Raw genomic sequence first — 18,714 nt, 5'->3', positions numbered from 1 at the left:
TTGGCATTCGTGATATTGCACTTTTCTCGTCCTTCTTTCATTTGTTACCTAACTTGACGAATAATAAAGAGGAATCACGACATTTCATAATTACTTCGAACCTTCCACTCAATTACTTCTTAAGCTTCAGCCTGGCTATTGAGATAATCTGTATGAGTCGCAGATTGCATCAGAATTCTTTTCATACAATGTAGATATCGCTATGAACGGCTGTATAATATGGCAGTCAAAATCGAAAATCGCTTAAAACCCGAATATGCACCCCGAATTGGCAGTCATCCAATCAGATACACCTCTTAAATAATATAGACAAGCCGGCGATCGCCGGTATGATGCTCCAAATCATCCCTACGCCCACCACCTATGAGCTCATCTCGCTCCTCTCCAGAATGAGCAGGCCCTGCCGGATTGACATCCTGGTACGTGGTGTCGGCGATTCTTCGGTTGGCTCGTTGTAGGAGAACCCGCAGGCCAAGTGCCAGAATTGCAACGAGCACCATGAAGAAGGAGCACGTTGCCATGCCGCGGATATACCACGGCCCGTCGGACTCGGGATACAATCTCGTGCCTAGGAGAGGGCCACATTGCCCAATGATGTTCAAAATGGCGATGCTGGCACCCTTGCCTTCCTTTTCCACACGGTTGTCCATCGACCAGGTGATGATCAGCGTGATAGCGGAGAAGAAACCAGCGATGGCTGGGTAGACGCAGATGTATCGGATGAAGGTGTGCAACTCTGTGGAGAGGTGCGCATGGAAGTATCCTGTTGCTGCAATGGCGAAGTATGCGACTGAAGAAATGAGCGCGTGGGCTATGAGGTAGGGGCTTCGGCTGCGGCTGCGGTCCGAGGCCCATGCTGTGGCTAGGACCACGAGGAAGGCGACTAGATATGGCGGTGCGGAGAGAGCCTGGGCGTTAAGAGAAGAGTAACCCATACTATTGAGATGTTAGCACTAGGTAGAGTTGGAATTTGAAATTGGTATAACGCACTCTTTGATGATAGTCGGCAGAAACACGGGCATTGAGCTAAAGGCGACATTGCAGCTGAAGAACATAAGCTGCAGATAAATTAGAAGAGTATCCTCGTAAACTTGCTATAAGAAGTTGACTTACAGCTGCCATATATGCCTTGGGATCAGCAGCTGTCTTCGCAATCTCCCTCCAATTGAAGCTTTTCGAGGAGGACTGCTGGTAGTCAGTCTGACCATGCTCCATGCGAAGTCGAGCCACCACTCTCTGCCGGCGAGTCAGGAAGCGAGCACGGCCAGGTGAATCTGGAATGAGAACCCAGGCAAAAACCGCAACGATCACGCTTGGAAACCCTTCGACAAGGAACAGAGCACGCCATGGCGAAATAGGACCATCACTGCTGACCTTGACGATGAACCAGGCCAAGCTGCTAGCAAAGGACGTTGCCAATGGTGCGGCTGAGATGAAGAGTCCATTTCTGAAAGCAAGTTCATCGCGCTGGTAGAATAGCGACAGATAGAATGGGACACCCGGGCCAAATGCTGCTTCCGTAATACCAAGCAATGCACGCAAAATGACGAGACCTTCAAATGAGGTCGCTAGAGATTGGAATGAGGCCACCAAACCCCAGCCAAACACGCACAGAGAAATGTAGATATGCGGCGGTACGAGGCGGTACATCAAGGTCATCCATTCGAATAGGATGTATGTGATATAAAACGCGGTAAGTAGCCACTCGTATTGGTCAGACGAGAGCCGAAGGTCATCCTGCAGCCCTGCAATCTTGGCATTCCCTATATCTGCACTCGAGTGTCAGAATAACCAACCCAATCAAATCCATGCGCCCAATTCTACTTACTCGAACGGTCCAGGAATGCAAGCAAGTAGAGAAGCGCCAAGAACGGAACCAGCCTCCTGTCAAAGACCTTCACCACCTCCTTTTCCTCCTCCGGTGTAAATTTCGGCCTCGACTGCACCCTGCGATTCTTCCCCTCCAGCTCCTCTGCAGAATCATATCTATTGTCTTCCTCGATATCGGACACAGACCCGCCAGCGTCCATTCTCTCGAAATTGGTTTGTAGTCGTAGAGTTCCAACCGGCGAGTTCACCGGTTTTGACGTCGGATATTCCTCCTCGGAGCCATTGGAAGGAGGCGTGAAACGAGTATTTGACGAGCCGGAGTCGGAGAAAGAAGCGTTCCCCGCAGTGGACGGGGGCAGATGGAGACCAGCCATGCTGTTCGGGGCGAGAGTCACGGCCACTGGGGCGCAAAGAGACGCGTCGGTCGCTGTTGTTGCTTGCTATCTGTCTTCTTTTAGACCGAACTTCTCCATTCGAGGGGATATAAGCCCCTTCTTCGGCAGATGCGGCGGCCACCGACTTTCTGCAGATGACTTGATCGGCGGACCTGTTGTTGGATTAGGTAACCAGGGACACGTGGGGGCCACCAATAGGGTTAAGCGGCGATCCGCGCGAACTACAAAGTATGAACTATACGAAACTGTGGAACGGTAAGGAATAGATTGATTTTGGTAGCTTCATGAAGCTACATCTATTCCTATCAATAAGTCATGAGAATGAAGAAACATGGGCACAAATGACGGCACCCGCTAGAATACCGCCATCTGCCGTAGTCCTTCTTCTCGCTCAAAAAACACAAAAACAAAAAGCACAAAAAAAAAAAAAAACGCCCCGGTCGTCATCTCGTTGGCGTCGTCAAGCCCAGGTGTCCTTCTCACGCCTGAGAATCGCTGCCCCGGCACTCTAGTGGGAGTGGCGTGAGCGGCGGCGGCGATCTCGGCGGTCAGTGTCGTCCTCATCGCGGCGGTCACGAACATCACGGACGTAATGTTCATCGCGGTCGTCATGTCGATCGCCTCGCTCGTGCCGGTCGTGACGGCTTTCATGACGGGGTCGATAGGAGTCGACCTGGCGCTCGTTGCGGGCTCGCTTCCGGTGGTGGCCAACCGGGCGAGTGTCTTCATCTTCCGGGAGCTCGAAGATGCGCTTGCGACCACCGGCGAGATGCTCGGCGTGCCGGGCGCTGACGTCCACCATCTTCTGGACCTCGGCCATCAGCGGGTGAGACTGATGACCAAACGCCTCCATGTAACGCCAGAGATTTTCGGCCGTGTCACGGAGGAAGCGGACCTTGGTGAACTTGTCGTTGCACTTGTTGGAAGTGCCCGACTTGTCCGCGTCGGCAAAGTAGAAGTCCGCTTTGGCTTCCTGGTAAACTCGGATGAGTTTGTCCAGGGCGAACTCCTGCTGGGCGATGCCATCATCGCCGGTGGTGGTCTCGGCCGCCTCGGTGATCATCTCGAGGTGGTCAGGGTTGACGAAAGCTAGATGGCGTTAGAAATCGCGGGAAATCAGAGTTATCTCATAGGTAGTAGGGGGTCTAACCTGCATCAATAAGCTCGCCGGCCTGCAGCTGGGCAAAGACGAGGGCCTTCTTGGCGGGGTAGGTGTGCACCATCTTGGCCATGAGATATTCCTCGAGGTAGAACTCAAGGAGGCCAACATTGTTGATCTGGTGCTCCTGCTGCCACATATAGACGAGCACCTTGTCGAAGACGCTCATCTCACCACGCTCATCATCGGCAGAGCGCTCGGAGATGAACTTGTACTGACGCTCGATCATATTGTACAAGGTGCGGGATTTATCCTCATCTTCGAGGATCTCAGAAAGCACCTTGCTTGGCTGGGTGAAATCGGCCCAAGCGTGGTACAGGTCGTCATCAGGACGAGAGTCGGCCATGGTGGTGAGGGTTTGAGTGGAAATGTGAGGAAAGTCTCAGATGAGCGGTGCGAAACCTGACGATCTGAACGAGCTACAGCGCAACCAAACGGATATCAATGGATATCGTCTTGGCTGAGGTCGAGATGAGGTTCGTTGAGAGCGCCTGGGAAAAATCGCGGAAAAATTCGAGTTGGGTGATGGGGAGAAAGGAGGAGAGATGATGAAGAGAAGACGGAGAACGACGGGGAGGTGAAGAAAAATGAGGCATGGGCTGATGGCCAAAAAACATCCCCAGTCGCGTCCAGCTTGAAGCCTGCCTTGCTGGCGAAATGGGCAGGCGAGGCGTATAGCTTCGCGCCTGCCTTGTTAGTGAAAAGGTAGGTGAATATGGTTCCCGCACGTGAAGATGGACTAGAAGCCCGTGATCATGATGAGTCTATTCCGGACATTTCGATAGCTTAAGCGAATTTTGGGGTATCTCCTTCGTAATATCGTATACATCTTATGTCTTCTTCAATACGGCAGGTTAAAAGGATCGAGCCGTATCAATCGACATTGGTGGAACACTAGAAGCAGAAGAGAGTATGCCTTATATTAAAACAGGGCAAATCATTAACTTGTCGACAGTATAGGGGTATCACAGTAATGCATTCGGGAAAATCCTTAATTTCGCTCTTCCCAGAGCTTGTTGACTTGGGCAATAAGGGTCTGGGGGTTAGCACCATCACCGTTCTCAACACAATCCCTCCATTCACCATCATCACGAATGCACCAGACCGATTCGTCTAATCGCACAGTGCAGCTGGTCCGAACCCCGAGTTCTTCGCTGCGAAGGGCAGATTCGCGCAGGAGTACAACACCACTAAGTGGTGGATCTCCCTGGCCCCCACCGCTAGGGTTATCATCTTGTTGGCTGGCACATCTGTTCAAGGCATCGAAATCGATACCGTGCTCCATCGCACACTCATGGACAAACTCGCGGTCTGGAATAAACTGGAAGTCATTTATAAGGCAGTTTGCGAACCCCAATGAGCAGATAATGGGTGTACGGGGGTAGGATTGCGGCAAAAGTGATTCATTCGTCGTTGGAGGGAAGGGCAGGTTGGCAGCGCATAGGATGAGCATATCACCAATGCATTCGCCAGGGCCATGTTTACACTCGATTTCAGATGATTTTTCGGATACTCTAGACATGATGAAGATATTAGAAATGTACTGCGACAATGGTGTCGGCAGGCTTACCTAGCAATAAAGGAGAGCTTGAAGTCGACCTTATCGCTGATTTGCTCCATAGCTGGCAGCACCAGCTTTTGTAGACAATCCTTGGCATCTGGGCATTTGCTCATGATATGTGCTTCAAGTGGAATTCGATTCTCGATGACTTCTGTAGAAACAACTAGAGGGCGCTGGCTCGCTGGAGGTTGTTCGTAATGCTCCAGTTCGATGTTCTCGTCTTGCGACTGGTCGGACTGTAGGGATGTGGAAGTTTCAATGGAAGCATCTCGTGCAGCGCACGTAGCAGCAGTATCGCATTTTGTAGAACAGTTAAGCGATGTACATGGCGATTCGGTCGGTCTCAGGAGCAGGTAGTAACCGAACAGAAAGCTAACGACAACAAAGTAGCGCCATATCATGGTGTTTCGGCTTGCTCGTGGATGTGCGTTTGCCCACCGGGGCTTCTCTGAGTCTTCAAAGACATCTTCCTTGTGAAGAGGTAGCGTCGCCATGATTGCAGTCGTTGTAGATTGAAGTGCCAGACAAAGCCGACATCAACCGTCTTGACCCTGGAAGTGTGGCAGGTGCACGAGATGATCCTAGCGGTTTGGCTTGTGACCTGATTACGTCAGGTGTTGATGCCTGGGGCGCCAATCTGGGGAATACTTGATGCTCAAATCAACCCTATTCTAGCAACTAGCCAGCTGATTGCAAGGGCCTTCTGCTAGGGGACAGATATACTGTAAAATTCGAAGCATATAGAACATGCCTACTGGAGGCCAGGACTGTGAAGAAGACCGCCTCTATCAAGGAGGGCTATGTAATGATTTATGGAAGTGCTAAATCAGTCCTTGAGCGTGATCCTTACAGTTCGAGACTTGCAGTCCATGAGATCATCTATTGAACAGTGTTGTTTTATAGTTCATATCGTTCATCAATTTTCATTGATTCTAAGATCATGGAAGAAGCCAACAACAGCACGTGAGAGTCAAGGCCGGCATTACTTCGGCGCAAGCTTCGGACGGAACCTGTTTGGTACCCGAAGTCTCTTGATTTTACGCGCGCAAGGTGGCTATAGTCACTAAAATAGCTAGTAACTAACTAGTTATACTTAGGTTATTAAACGTTTGGTGCTCCCCGCTCGCGGCCCTTTTAGTAATTAAATTGGTAGGCCGTAGAGAACAATCAGGTCCACTATTATTATCGCCAGAAGTAGCCAGATCTTGTCAGCTATCTCAGGCAACCCAGTAACTAGTTAGTTAGCTCATGAGCCCTATGACGTGTGTTCTGAACTCCCAGCACTTGCATCAGACGGAAGCCACTCCGGAGGTCCCTCTTGGGGATATCCCAGCCGACAACTTTCCCAATAGACACGAAAGCCTCAAGAGAGATCGAGGCATACGTATCTTGAACGAGAGTCGGTTGGCTCGAGCAAGCCTGAAACTTCTGTGGAGGTGCGCACTAGCCATTCAGATAATCTCTCGGTGACCAAATTCGACCAATCCACCGACTTGGAATCAAAGACTTGTCCCATCTATACTCCAGAGGCATGGCAAGGCCGGATTAACGAGATGATCTTGCGCCCTTCAGGCACCAAACCACGACCAGTCACACCATTCCGTAACCGATACGCTAAGCCGCCAGTAAGACTTTTTGCGGACCATTTCTCAAAGCACCGTTTAGGATACTGTCCTCCGTACAAGTACACCATATCTTGGCTCCGATCTCGGAGACCCCCTCAAGAAGAGGCGCTGGTGCCCAAGCTTCTAAAGTTCGTATCTGGAACGCCTTGAACCAAAGGAACGCAAAAGAATAATCAGGTCCTCGTGGAAACTCCCGAAAGGAACCCTGCCTGGCGCTTTCAGCATGGATACTTGCCGTTGAGGCTCACAACGGTTGTTCGTGCGGAGCACGGAGCTCCTCCTCGGATTGATGATGACGACGGGGAGCAGGTGATCCGCTCCGGTAGCCTCCCCCATCGCCCCCCAGGCTGTTTGCCCATGCGAGGGTTTGGACCGCTCCAGTAGGAAGCGTACGGACATATTGGTGGCTGAGACGCCAGCGAACGATCGAGACCCTTTGGGGATTATTGGATGAGCAGGGTTGCAAGGCAGCGGGCTCTGGCCAGTGACTGCACGTACTGGAGGCGAACACGGTTATTCCCGAGGGCTAGGCCTATCATTGCCTTCACGACGAGCATTTCACAATGATCAGCACCCGTTTATCCAGCCGCTGGCAGGGTTGAACAACGTAGTGGCTGAAATAGGAACGAGAGAACCCCATTCCTATATCGGGTCTGGGCGAATGGCGCGATGGAGAAATGATCACTTGGCACGTTTCCAAACCGTGATCGCAGGGGGGGGGGGGCGCCACACACCCTGGGCTGTCGCATGGCTTGGGGTTTTGAGTCGCGGCCGTGCGTCCGTTGGCCCCAAACGCCATGGCAGGGCTCGTGTGTTCGCTGGGTACACGCCAGAGCCAAGCAAATGGCGGTTAGCAAAGAGAATAAAAATGGTGACCCAGGTTTTGGCGGGGGGAGACAATATTGGACGTGTAGCCGAGTTCCCTAACCGAGCTGGAAAAGCGTATCAGCTCGAGGCGTCAGATGCCCGGGTAGGGTTACATAGTTCCCGTTATAAAATGGGGAGGGGTTGTATTGCTGCTTGTATGGGACCTATGGGTGAGCACTGAGCTGCACGGGCAAGAGCTTCAAAGTGGAACATCTCCGACCGAGATCGTCGTCGAGTTCACTCTGATTTTCTTGTCAAATCTCCTTTTATTCGAGGAAATAGATCACTTGCGTCGAGCAGCTGGTTAGGCGGGACAGGAAAGGAAAAAAGCATCGTGCTCCTTACTGGCGATAGGATTGCTAGCGAGAGAGATCATTGGCTCCACGAGCGAGGCAATCAACAGAGATGAACAGTTCCAATGTGCCATACTGGACGAGCAGGACTGCAACTACCAGTTCATAGCTAGGCCGACAAGGCCAAGGACTACTGTAGTTTTGATAGCTGGTCTCCTATAGATGTGCTCGAGAGTCTCCCATCGGGTCCATAATCGGCCACCAAAGGCCCGAAGCACTTCAGTCCTGACACAGGCAACCTCGTGGTGAGATAACTCGATCGGTAGTTGCTGGTCCTTCCAGTTCAAGTGTTTCAATGCGAGACCCAAATTCCAAATGATCCAATCGACGCGTACCATATGCCGGGATTTCGAACTTGCCCACCCCGGAAAAAGAACAGCGTCACATCGTCACATCGCCTCGTGTCCTCCGATGGTCGCATCTCCCGAGCACCGCGCCGTTCTTTATTTACTTGTCCTCATTCGCTTTTCGAGGTATGTCTTTTATTTACTTCCCATAGGTTCCCCCTCTGGTAGACTGGATCCAGCCTCTGGCTCCTTTCAACTTTTGGTCGAATATTTTACACCACTGGCTGGTTACCCGAATTCCTCTACTGATAATTCCGCGCAGACTCCAGTCTTTTTGGGGCCAAACAAACCCAATAAAAACCACCTCCGGCAATTTGGGACCGTCAGGACGATTCTTTGGAGCGTGAGGGACTCCATACAAAAGTGGGTAATGGGCTCCACCAGCGCCTGGCCTTGTCAACCATTCCTCGTTGAACCATTTATCCCGTTTCGACCACCCGATCTCATCCTCCTCAGGCCGTGCTTGTGTATACCTCTTCTGTGCGGCGCCGGATGAACATATAGTTCATCATCGCCACTCCAGTTCCTTTGCTAGAGCTAGCTATCTACAGTACCTTGGCTGTTGCTCTCCCCGCCAAAAGCCCCCATACAAACGCACACCGCTTCAGGCCTCAGGCACCCCCCAGGGATACTGACTCGGCCCTTGTCCATTTATAACGTCGCTCCCCTGGTCGATCCCTGGCCAGATTCCCAAATTCTTTCCTATTGTTCGGTTTTTCTCTTCCCTGCACCTCTCTTGGTGACTTTCTTGTGTTTCCATCCTCCTTCAACTGCCGAAAGTACCAACGCGCCGAAAACTACCGAGCAGGCACCTTCCCAATCCTTTTCGACACCTCTCGACAGAAGTTTTATCACCCCTCTCTTTCTTACATCTCCGCCCGCATACCAACAATTTTACCAGGGTACGTAAATAAAAACATGACTACTGAAGATCATGTTTCCCCCTCGGTGTCCAGGTCCGGTCCTGGCATGATCGTCACGGCTCGTCCCCCGCAAGCCCCTCCACTACGTACCCTTGGCTTGGCACTTGGATTGTGTAGTTCCGCTATCCCAGCCCATATTCCATGTTCAGCGATCGCCTCGATTCATCTGCAGACCGCGTCACCACAATACTGCTCCCCCAATTGATTTTCAAGTCGAACCTGACTAACCTGAATGCAGCCCCTGCGCCTGCAATTTAAGCCCCCCCCGATTTGCTCTTAAGACACGCCACGCGCGCTTCTTTCAGTGCTTGGCTATTGCGCTTGTAGGCTCGAACCTACGCGGCCTCGTCCTCTCTGCGCAGTTGTCCTTGGTATTCTCAGCTTACCGACGTCAAAATTAAAGCCGAGGCACTGTGACTAAAAAGCCCGATTTTTTCTTCCTTCGATCTTATTGACGCGCCAACATTCCCTCGGCGAGGTGTTCTTGAGCAACTGGACTTGCTGATCTTGGACCCCCGAAAGATATCCTAACACCGTATCTTTCCTTGGTTTCTCGTCAGGAACAGTGTTTGAATCTTTCTCGCTAAGAACTAGCGTATCCTACCGTCATATAATGGCATCGGTCACTTCATTAACGTCCGAGAAGGACAACGATGAGGATCGCGACACCATGCACGAGGAGGCGATTGAGGACGAGGATCATGACATCAGCTCAGAGTTGGATCCATCGCAGCGAGAATACCTCGAATTTCACCGGCAATTAGACGGATTCCTAGCGCCTCTGTGTTTGGAGGAGGCAGTGCTGTACAGATTAGCTCGTCGCTTCTCGGAAACCTACCGCCACCTGGCCTTGACTTCGGATCAGCAATTCCTGCCGACCCCAGTGACTCGGCTGCCTACCGGTCAAGAGACTGGCCGATATCTGGCGATTGACGTGGGAGGCAGTAACCTCCGGGTCGCGTTTATCGAGTTGCTCGGTGAAGTGGAGGAGTCAGATTCCCGCCCTGCGGATGCATCGGAGAGGTCGCAAGACACCATTCGCAAGGCCCAGCGACAACGGGTCAAACGCACATTGGAACGAGCATGGCCAATCCAGGAGCATCTGAAGAAGGACAAAGCAGAGGACTTGTTCGCGTGGATTGGCGACTGCATTGCTGAAGTGGTAGCTGAGAGCCTGACTTCGGATGCCACGAAGAAGGACATTCCCGCAGAATTAGATATGGGTATCACCTTCAGTTTCCCAATCATGTCAGTTTATCTACCCGTGTTGGATTTGAGTGTAGAGGGCATTCACAACTTACTACCTAGCCCTTGTATGGTTTGCTCAGTGCTAACTTGTTCATAGGCAAGAATCGCTGGCCGAGGCAACCCTCATGCCAATGGGCAAGGGATTTGCTATTACGTCTAATCTCGATCTTCGCAATATCCTTCTGAATGGATACGAAAAACACACCAGGAGGCCGGATGATGAGGAGGAGCCTTCTTCCAAGCGCCGGAAGCTTTTTGCTCTGCCAAAGCTAAAGATCCAGGCCATTACGAACGACACGGTTGCGACTCTCGCTTCGCTTGCATACAAGGTGAAACAGTTGCCCAACAGCCGAGTCGCTATGGGTATCATTGTGGGCACTGGATGCAACGCGACTATTCCGATGAAGTTGAGCGAGCTTCACGAATCCAAGGCCAAGAGTGTTAACACAATGGATCCCAGGGCCGTGGAGACGATTGTCAACACAGAATGGACCATCTCTGGAGCTGCGCCACCACTATCTGAACTCAACATTACGACCAAATGGGATGTTGAATTGGACCGAGCGTGCACACGCCCGGGATTCCAGCCATTCGAGTACATGACAGGTGGTCGATACATTGGTGAATTGATTCGTTTGATCCTGTTCGACTACCTTACGACCGTAGGAGGTTTATCCAAGCGAGTCCTACCGGCGAACCTGGTTCAAGAGTACGCCCTCACAACGACCTACATTTCCGACAATGTGGCCAAAGCCCGATCAGACCAGGACCTGGCGAAAACGCTAAACGAATCTCTCCCCCCACCCGAGAGCAGCGACTGGCGCTGGGATGCGCGGACAGCCAGTGCATTCCGGAGAATCGCGCGAGCTGTGCAAAGACGATCAGCAGGACTGATCGCCGCAGCCGTGATCGGCCTCTTGGCCTGCTGTCGTGAAATCGAATTAAAGGAAGACAGCAACACCAATACCCCCGAAGCCGCCGCTTCTCCACAAAGCAACGGAGATGTCCATATCTCTAGTAGCACAGCCACCCCGTCATCCATTGCAACACCAGGCAACAGTGTCCACGGCCACGTTGTCCCAGTCCTCCAACCACTGCCTGCAGACTGGCAGTCCGGTCCAGAAGAGCTCGTTGTCGCCTACACGGGCGGCATCATCCAACATTACCCGCAGTTCAAGGAAATGTGCCAACAACACGTCGACCGTCTTATCATGCGCACGGGTCCTCAACGGGGAGGAAAGTCGGTGTTTTTACGAGAAGCGTCGGATGGTGGCGTCATTGGAGCGGGTGTTTTGGCCAGCATGGTTGTCGGCAAGTAAAAAAAGGAAACTTCTATTGATTTGTTACGCTTTACGATTTTTTGGGGGCAATGGACAATATTCGGCTTTCGTTTCGAATTGTTGTTCCACCCCACTCATAGAAATGAATGGATTCCTTGCTGTGAGAAGACACGAGTGCTGTAAGGCACCCTTGTGAATGGATATTGGGCAAATTTGATGTGATGTCCTAATACCATTGTGATGTTATAGGGCTAGATTTGCGCCATATGCGATCAATTTGGATCGCCATGGAGTTGAGATCTCTGGCTGTAGTAGGATATCGCTTCTCCAACTGCATGTAGGCTCACATTTGCATTAGTCTCGAGTAGACCTATCCCCGAAATTGTGATTTGCGACAGTGAACACATGGTGAAGTTACCATAGCATCAGAAGCGAGGCATTTCTTAGTATCACCCCATCAAATATATCCTCCCAGACGGTCCAGATGCGCAGCGATAAGGGTTTCGACTTGCTTGCGCGGCTCCATTGTGATGGGCGTCAGGGGGAATGCTAGACAGCTCCTCAAGCGCGTGGAATGTTTCGCCTAGTGACGCACGGGCTATCTTCGAAAAGACTTATGGCCTCTAGAGCCAGGCTTGATCCATTGGAACTGCTCCTGGTATACTTAGTGCCAGAAGCCAGCACTTTGCCTGGCCAAGAGGGCTCTGCAGATGGATCTTCCGAAGCCTGTACGGAGACTAGAAACCTTCGACGGTAGTGCATGTCCCTTGTAGTACGATATACCTTGGCGCTGCAAAGCCAGACATGTCCGTCTTCTGCGGGCTTTGTATATCCAGCATTTACTCTTTCGTTCAGCTAGATTCGGTTGTTGTGATTGCAAATTGGGGCGTCTTATATCAGTCGGAACATGTTGTTGCGCACGCCACGTTTCATAGCACTTGGTTTGCCGTCTTCATATTCGATTCCTGCAGCTCCTCCATCACCTGACATTCGTTCCAGGCGTTCGCGAAGCTCCGCATCGGCTTGGGCGACTGTTTTGGTCGGGGTCAGGGTCGGGGATTGTTTATCGCGTGCTGAAAGAGTTTCGGCGTTTGTACTCGAGGAGGAATGGTTCGAAGCCTGAATTTTACCTTCTAATGATATTGTGTCAATGAATGTCCACTTTCGTTGCCTGATTGAATCGCGAGCGAGAAACGACGACTTACCTTGTGGCGCTGGGGAAGGACTCGAAGAGAGACAACGACTGAAAATAATGTGATGAACAGAATTGAAAGATATCAAGCCCCTAGAGACAGTATTCGCAACATATCTTAGCTCCATTCTGGACCTTTTGTGAGACAGTATATCAGAAATCTTTTTCACAAGAGAACCGAAACTATTCAAATGCCCGCGAGTTTCTTACTCGGGACTGACGTAGATGCGCGATAAGGAAAGACCAAATCACGTGGTATCACGTGGGCGATCATCCCCGCGATTCATCGACTCAACTTAGCACTGGACACTCCCTCCGTCCCTCGACATTATCTCCAACAGGCTCATCTTCGAATTCAAGATGGCCGCACAACAATCATACTACGAGCTCTACCGTGGGAGCAGGTATGGTGATCAGCACAGCAGGACAAATATGGTGATTTTGAGACTGACTGAAACCTGACTAGCCTTGGCCTTTCCCTAACGGATACCCTGGATGATTTGATCAACGAGGGCCGCATTGAGCCTCAGCTGGCGATGAAGATCCTGTCCACCTTTGACAAGGTGGTCACCGAGGTTCTAGCCGAGAAGGTCCGGGCCCGGCTCACGTTCAAGGTACATTCGTTTCGCCGAAGGAGTCATCCAGAGCACACGACCAATGTGGTGGCTGGAGATCTGTCTCATTTCGGGGTTCAATCAGGCTGACTTACTCTTCTTTTCCGTTACTCTGTACAGGGCCACCTTGATACGTACCGATTCTGCGATGAAGTGTGGACATTCCTGATCAAAGATGTCACCTTCAAGTTGGACAACCAGACCACCATTTCCGCGGACCGGGTGAAGATCGTGAGCTGCAACAGCAAGCGACCGGGTGAGACATAGACTGGAATTAGTGGTCTAGAACACTTTGGCGTTTCTTCAATTTCGGTTTGCATAGGCGTTTGCAGGCATGTCCTTGGCTCCGGGCTACGACCCGGTTGGCGTTGCGGGAATCTTTTTCATCGCTCTGTATTATGCATAAAGAAGATCTTTGATATCAGATCAGATACCCATATCAAATGAAAGATCTTAAATCCACTTTTCCTTCCATTAGTCCTACGTAACTTTCGTCGTTTCGAACGAGAGCCGCAGTGTGCATGACCGCACCCAAAGTGGTAGGTGACCTCATCTTATCGGTGCCTATCAGAGCCTCCTTCCCCAACTTCTCCGCGCCGAAGCGCGTCGCGTGAAGTTCTCCCAACGCCTGACCAACAGCACACGATGCCGAGAACACTACCTTGGTTGTTAAATCAGGGTAATGGCACGCCGGTGAAAAGAGAGTCTACGCCGAGGAAGCGTGTTAAAAGGGAGCGTACGCCCGACGAGGACGAGGAAGCTACCCCAAGGAAACCTCCCACCTCCCCCGAAAAGCGGGATTTCTTCAGGTCTTGTGTGTGATCAGAACTTGAAATGTTCCTTGACTTGCGCTGACCAATATACGCACTTTACAGCTCAAACCCCGCCTACGTCGCCCGCGCGAGCTTGTCCTGTCCAAGAGTGTGTCTCGAATTACATTACCCCACAATCACAACGGCCGTCGCTGATTACGGGTACGCAGGTTCCTGATCGAAGGCTTAGATCATGATGATGCATGGGTCATGGTTGAGGATGAGTTCTACGCTATAGCTCAATCATTCACACAACATCTACATTACGCGGAATACATTCGAAGGAAGAAAGAAGCGAAAACGCAGAGAACAGAGGCGATGAATGATATCCAGCGGCCTACTGATGGTAGAACAAAGTTGCCGAAGGAAGCCGAACGAAGAAAGGAGGCAGAAGCGCTCGCTGCCCGCCAGAAGGCTGGGCTGGCACAACTGAGAAATCCGGAAGAAGACAAAGATGATTCTGATGATGGCGACGATGACAGCTGGGCTGGAACGCATCTCCATGGCCTCATGACCAGTCCTAGAAAATCGCGCTCGTTGGTGGGTACGCATGCAGTGAAGTCTTCTACGAGGGCCGCTGCAGGCTTTGGACAAGCCGCCAGCTCCAGTAGCAATCGAGCCGCGGCCGGTGCTGCATTATTCAGGGCAGCAGCAGCTCATGTTGTCGAGGTCAATGAAGAAACTGCATCAGATGATGATGCAGATCTCGCCGGAGAGACGGCTTCAGACGAAGATGATGATCTCGATGGGAAGGCTCGTCCGATCACGATACCTCAGTCGAAACGCCCACAGTCGCACGGGTCTACAAAAACTGCCCGACTCCAAGATTCCAAGAGTAATAGGGAAAGCATCTCCACAAGGCCTAAAATTAAGGAAATGAGGGAGCAGGTTGCTCCCAAACCGGTCAACGGGTTCAAGTCAAGAGTTCAAATGCTATTCGACGATCTCGATGAGCTACCAGAGCCATCGCGATTCAACGCGTCTTCTACCTCCGACATAAAAAAGGCCACATCATCCACAAATAACAATCCCCAAAATGGCCCTGAGACCGACAATCTGGAATCCAAGAAATCCCGCTTCAATGACGTTCCAACTTTTTTGTTTTGATTATGATATCCCTCAAACTCCCAAATACTATATGTATTTTAGCGAGCATATTAAATTCCGTTTATATTTCTTTTGGCTTCTCTTCGGTCGTGGCAAACAAGCCATACTCACTTGCGACCTCCCTTTCCGGGTTGGTCGTTGGAGTCGATCTGAACCAGCGAGAGCGCTTCACGCGGTCTCGGAGGCGGGCTTGGAAAGTCGGACGCTCATTTTCCTGACATGGCTCTGGATCTTCTCCTTGACGGACGGCTGGCGAGCGATCATTTCGATCATTGTCTCGTCCTTCTCCATCGTTGTTCTGCGGCTGTTCTGAGAGGTCAACGTGCTGTGGCTGGGAGGTCAGACTGGGTCGCTCGGTTGGATTTTGACTGGGCGATAAGACTGACTCGGCATCTGAGAAGCACGCAGGCAGTTCTTCCTTTCGGAAGTTGGTGGGAGGTCCCTATAACAAGCACGATTGTTAGTGGCGTCCCCACTCAGCTGGCTGGGATTTGTCATGGGCTTACAATCTCAATGATCTTCCCCTGGTTGCGAGAGAATGGTGCCTTAAGGTATCGGTAGATTTGACGAAAACACTCCATTCTGACGAAAGTGGCTGGTCTGATCCTCTGGTCGGATTAGGGACCCTCGATGGCTTTATATGAAGAGGCGATATCAACGACTTCGGGGAAAGCTGTAAATAGCTCAGATTACACGGTAGGAAGACTGGCCGCTTTGTCTTCGAGAAGCATGAATCGTGAATGGAAAACCCTCTGGGCTGATGAAACAAATGTACACAACGAGGGACAAAATGCGAAACGAGAGACTGTTGACGGTAGACGTCTATAAACGGAAACAGATGAAGAAACAAAAAGCCGTAGACGCGCTAAGTCATTAATGCGCTGGATGAGAAAAAAAAAAAAAAGAAACCACCTGATGAGGCCCTATCGGAGTACATATAGAGGAAATCCCTAGTGGAGCGCCCCGAGCCGAGTTCCAGAGCCTTTCATGCAGTATGCACATCCATACTCTCGACGGCGTGTCGAGGAAGAAATTACTCCACGGCCCCGCCCATGTAGGTCGGACTGGGCGACAGCCGACCACTCCTGAGGCATGGAACCAGGACCATTCAGTCACAGTGAAAGATTCAAGAGAATTCACCCGTGAAAGTCCTGAGGATGGGTCTGTGACACATTCCACCCGGACAGTCCGGGTCTCCCTGGCGGCAGCGGTGGGCTGGCCAGCACTTCTTCTCACCTTGGAGAAATCCTCGATTTCTGGACAGCAACAAGGATCGGTTGGGATTGCGAGAAAGGCGACCCGAAGCTTCGGAGCCTTTTGTGACTATTTTGGTTTCTATGCAGGAACCATTCATGTCATGCGCTTTGGTCCATTGTACTGACACGGTTTCTTTGATCTCCGGGCTTCAGAAGTATGCACTCCGGATATACAACGTATCTACTGGTATCGGGTCCTTCATTACTCACAGGCAGCAAGGTCATGATGGCCTGCAGCCTGCAGAGAAGGGGAAAATGCAGTCGACGCCCATTTGCAAGAGCCACTTGAGATCTAGTGGAGCGAAATAGTGGGGAGGACTGACCAAAAAGGGTAAAGGGACCACTGAAGGTGTGCCTCGTGTCCCAGAAACCCCATACCTCATTCTTGGTCCTAGTCCCAAGGGGGCAACACCCATGTCCATTTTTAAAGTTTGGATCTAGCAGCGCCGCATTTTGATCGAGACGGCTTCGACCCGCCGTTTGCTCGGATACGCGCGAGAAAAAGCAAAGAATAATTGGAAAGTTGGCAGTTCGGTGCTGAGCAGCAGCCTCGTTGTGTTGTCTTATCTGTGTTCGAGTCGGGGAAAGGAAGGGGCAACCTTACACTTCAAGAATTGCATTGTCGCTATGAGCAAGTCTCGTGAATTATTACACGCTTTGCGAGTGTGACAAGGACCGAGGGCTTCACTCTCTGGCACGTAATCAATGGCAAGCTGAGTGGATACGATACACAGTTGATCGTCAATCACCCTCGATCGTGTCGATCGATCATGAACTCGTCACTGACAGGGGTGATCAGACAGTTTGATGCCACTGAGGTAAGATATGTATGTGCTAATAAGACTGTACCTAATTCTTTTATGCCGAGGCCTACTAGCTCAATTACTTTGTTTATACTTGAAGAAACTACAGCTTTGGGACCAGTAAACCTGCGCTGCTATTTACTGTATGGGAGACGGACGAGCTGAATGTTTGACGAAGAGAATTATTACTCGTTAAGTTACTCCTCGTTAGTCCGGGCGAAATGATTCACAGAGCGTATTCAACCAGTCACAATGGCAAATGAACGTAAATGACAGCATAAATTAGGCCATGAACGAGGCCATTTCATGTCGTCGTCTTATCTGAGCAATTCACCATTGACCTTCAAGTCCCCCTAATTAGCATTGCCACATGAAATTAGACCAAAGCTGAAAATGCCTAGGTCCTTGCGCACAGTGAATATTAATATTCAGAAAGGGTCGTGCATCTCTTGTCTCCCTTGCGTCGGAGCAATGCTATGCCAAAGAACACCTCACAAAAGTCGGGCGGTTCCGACGTACGAATAGCTGGAGCGACAACAATTCATAGACAATAGAGGTTAAAAGCTCTGAGCGAATTGATATTTTCAGTATCCATTCGAATTACTGTCATTTTTCAGGAACCCCTAAGGTATATCTTAGGGCAGGTCCTTGGCCAGGCGTCCTTCGAGCCGGGTGACAGACGTATTCGGGTGCAAATAATCCAGGCCCTGACTCCGCGACGGGGCGGTGCATATAAGGGGGTCCAGGATGTCTATGTAGATTTCGTCACCGTGATAAGAGGCCTGACCTTGTGCCAGGTAGAAATGTCGAAGAAGTAGTGCTAAGTGCCACTCATACAATATCTAACTTTGACACTATCGATGGGCAATTTTCCGCAGTCCCAGGCAACCAACCTTATCGCCTCAAGTGCCGAGTCTGCCGAAAATGTGTAGGTTCAGTAACCCGGGCCACGATACCTCTCCATTGCAAACCAACATCGGTTTGAAATTAGCCAGGGCGTCGAATTGCATGTAGTGGAGAAATGGTTCCTCGCAACGCAAGGCCCACCAGATATGCCGGCACCCAACTCCTGTTAGAGTCTCCCAAGCCTGTCCCGGGAACTGGGGTCACTGCATTCTTCCTCCATTCATCGAAAGTTCCACACCCTGGCAAAGATTGCCGCTTTTGAGGACTTCCTTGCGCTGCCAGATCCATTCCTCGCTCAGATTACAAAGCCTAGCAGGGGGTTCCAGAGCCTTCACGCCCCACCCGTATTGTAAGATGCCTCTCGTACGATGATGTTGTTGTCGTCGTCGTCGTCGTCTTCCAGATGGCAGGAATATATATGGCTTTCAAAACCAAA

General features: G+C 51.0%; 8 protein-coding genes across 8 annotated transcripts; 3 read left to right on the top strand and 5 right to left on the bottom strand.

Annotated features, from left to right (window-relative positions):
• Window positions 1–296: 296 nt before the first annotated feature.
• On the bottom strand, window positions 297–2,204 carry N7458_012494 (uncharacterized protein; the record flags this gene model as incomplete). The annotated part of the gene is made up of 4 exons (XM_056915875.1): window positions 297–936; window positions 991–1,058; window positions 1,114–1,769; window positions 1,829–2,204. The coding sequence occupies 4 exons, from the start codon at window positions 2,202–2,204 to the stop codon at window positions 297–299; spliced, it is 1,740 nt and encodes a 579-aa protein (XP_056760629.1).
• A 529-nt stretch (window positions 2,205–2,733) lies between these two features.
• On the bottom strand, window positions 2,734–3,730 carry N7458_012493 (uncharacterized protein; the record flags this gene model as incomplete). The annotated part of the gene is made up of 2 exons (XM_056915874.1): window positions 2,734–3,314; window positions 3,376–3,730. 2 exons carry the CDS (start codon window positions 3,728–3,730, stop codon window positions 2,734–2,736), a joined length of 936 nt encoding a protein of 311 aa, XP_056760628.1.
• A 645-nt stretch (window positions 3,731–4,375) lies between these two features.
• Window positions 4,376–5,439, bottom strand: N7458_012492 (GILT family protein; the record flags this gene model as incomplete). The annotated part of the gene is made up of 2 exons (XM_056915873.1): window positions 4,376–4,898; window positions 4,955–5,439. The coding sequence occupies 2 exons, from the start codon at window positions 5,437–5,439 to the stop codon at window positions 4,376–4,378; spliced, it is 1,008 nt and encodes a 335-aa protein (XP_056760627.1).
• Window positions 5,440–9,673: 4,234 nt separating this feature from the next.
• N7458_012491 (hexokinase family protein) lies at window positions 9,674–11,627 on the top strand (the record flags this gene model as incomplete). The annotated part of the gene is made up of 2 exons (XM_056915872.1): window positions 9,674–10,308; window positions 10,406–11,627. The coding sequence occupies 2 exons, from the start codon at window positions 9,674–9,676 to the stop codon at window positions 11,625–11,627; spliced, it is 1,857 nt and encodes a 618-aa protein (XP_056760626.1).
• An 852-nt stretch (window positions 11,628–12,479) lies between these two features.
• On the bottom strand, window positions 12,480–13,054 carry N7458_012490 (uncharacterized protein; the record flags this gene model as incomplete). Its single annotated transcript, XM_056915871.1, has 3 exons — window positions 12,480–12,707; window positions 12,794–12,831; window positions 12,991–13,054. The coding sequence occupies 3 exons, from the start codon at window positions 13,052–13,054 to the stop codon at window positions 12,480–12,482; spliced, it is 330 nt and encodes a 109-aa protein (XP_056760625.1).
• Window positions 13,055–13,140: 86 nt separating this feature from the next.
• On the top strand, window positions 13,141–13,661 carry N7458_012489 (transcription initiation factor IIA subunit gamma; the record flags this gene model as incomplete). Its single annotated transcript, XM_056915870.1, has 3 exons — window positions 13,141–13,184; window positions 13,247–13,394; window positions 13,515–13,661. The coding sequence occupies 3 exons, from the start codon at window positions 13,141–13,143 to the stop codon at window positions 13,659–13,661; spliced, it is 339 nt and encodes a 112-aa protein (XP_056760624.1).
• Window positions 13,662–14,416: 755 nt separating this feature from the next.
• Window positions 14,417–15,313, top strand: N7458_012488 (uncharacterized protein; the record flags this gene model as incomplete). Its single annotated transcript, XM_056915869.1, has 1 exon — window positions 14,417–15,313. One exon carries the CDS (start codon window positions 14,417–14,419, stop codon window positions 15,311–15,313), a length of 897 nt encoding a protein of 298 aa, XP_056760623.1.
• Window positions 15,314–15,374: 61 nt separating this feature from the next.
• Window positions 15,375–15,894, bottom strand: N7458_012487 (uncharacterized protein; the record flags this gene model as incomplete). The annotated part of the gene is made up of 2 exons (XM_056915868.1): window positions 15,375–15,755; window positions 15,820–15,894. The coding sequence occupies 2 exons, from the start codon at window positions 15,892–15,894 to the stop codon at window positions 15,375–15,377; spliced, it is 456 nt and encodes a 151-aa protein (XP_056760622.1).
• Between the last annotated feature and the right edge of the window lie 2,820 nt (window positions 15,895–18,714).

The sequence above is a fragment of the Penicillium daleae genome (genome assembly GCF_028827525.1).
Source record: "Penicillium daleae strain IBT 16125 chromosome Unknown utg000009l_segment0_segment0, whole genome shotgun sequence".
NCBI lineage: Eukaryota > Fungi > Ascomycota > Eurotiomycetes > Eurotiales > Aspergillaceae > Penicillium > Penicillium daleae.
The sequence above is the reverse complement of the archived record's forward strand: the minus strand, read 5'-3'. Positions and strand labels throughout refer to the sequence as shown.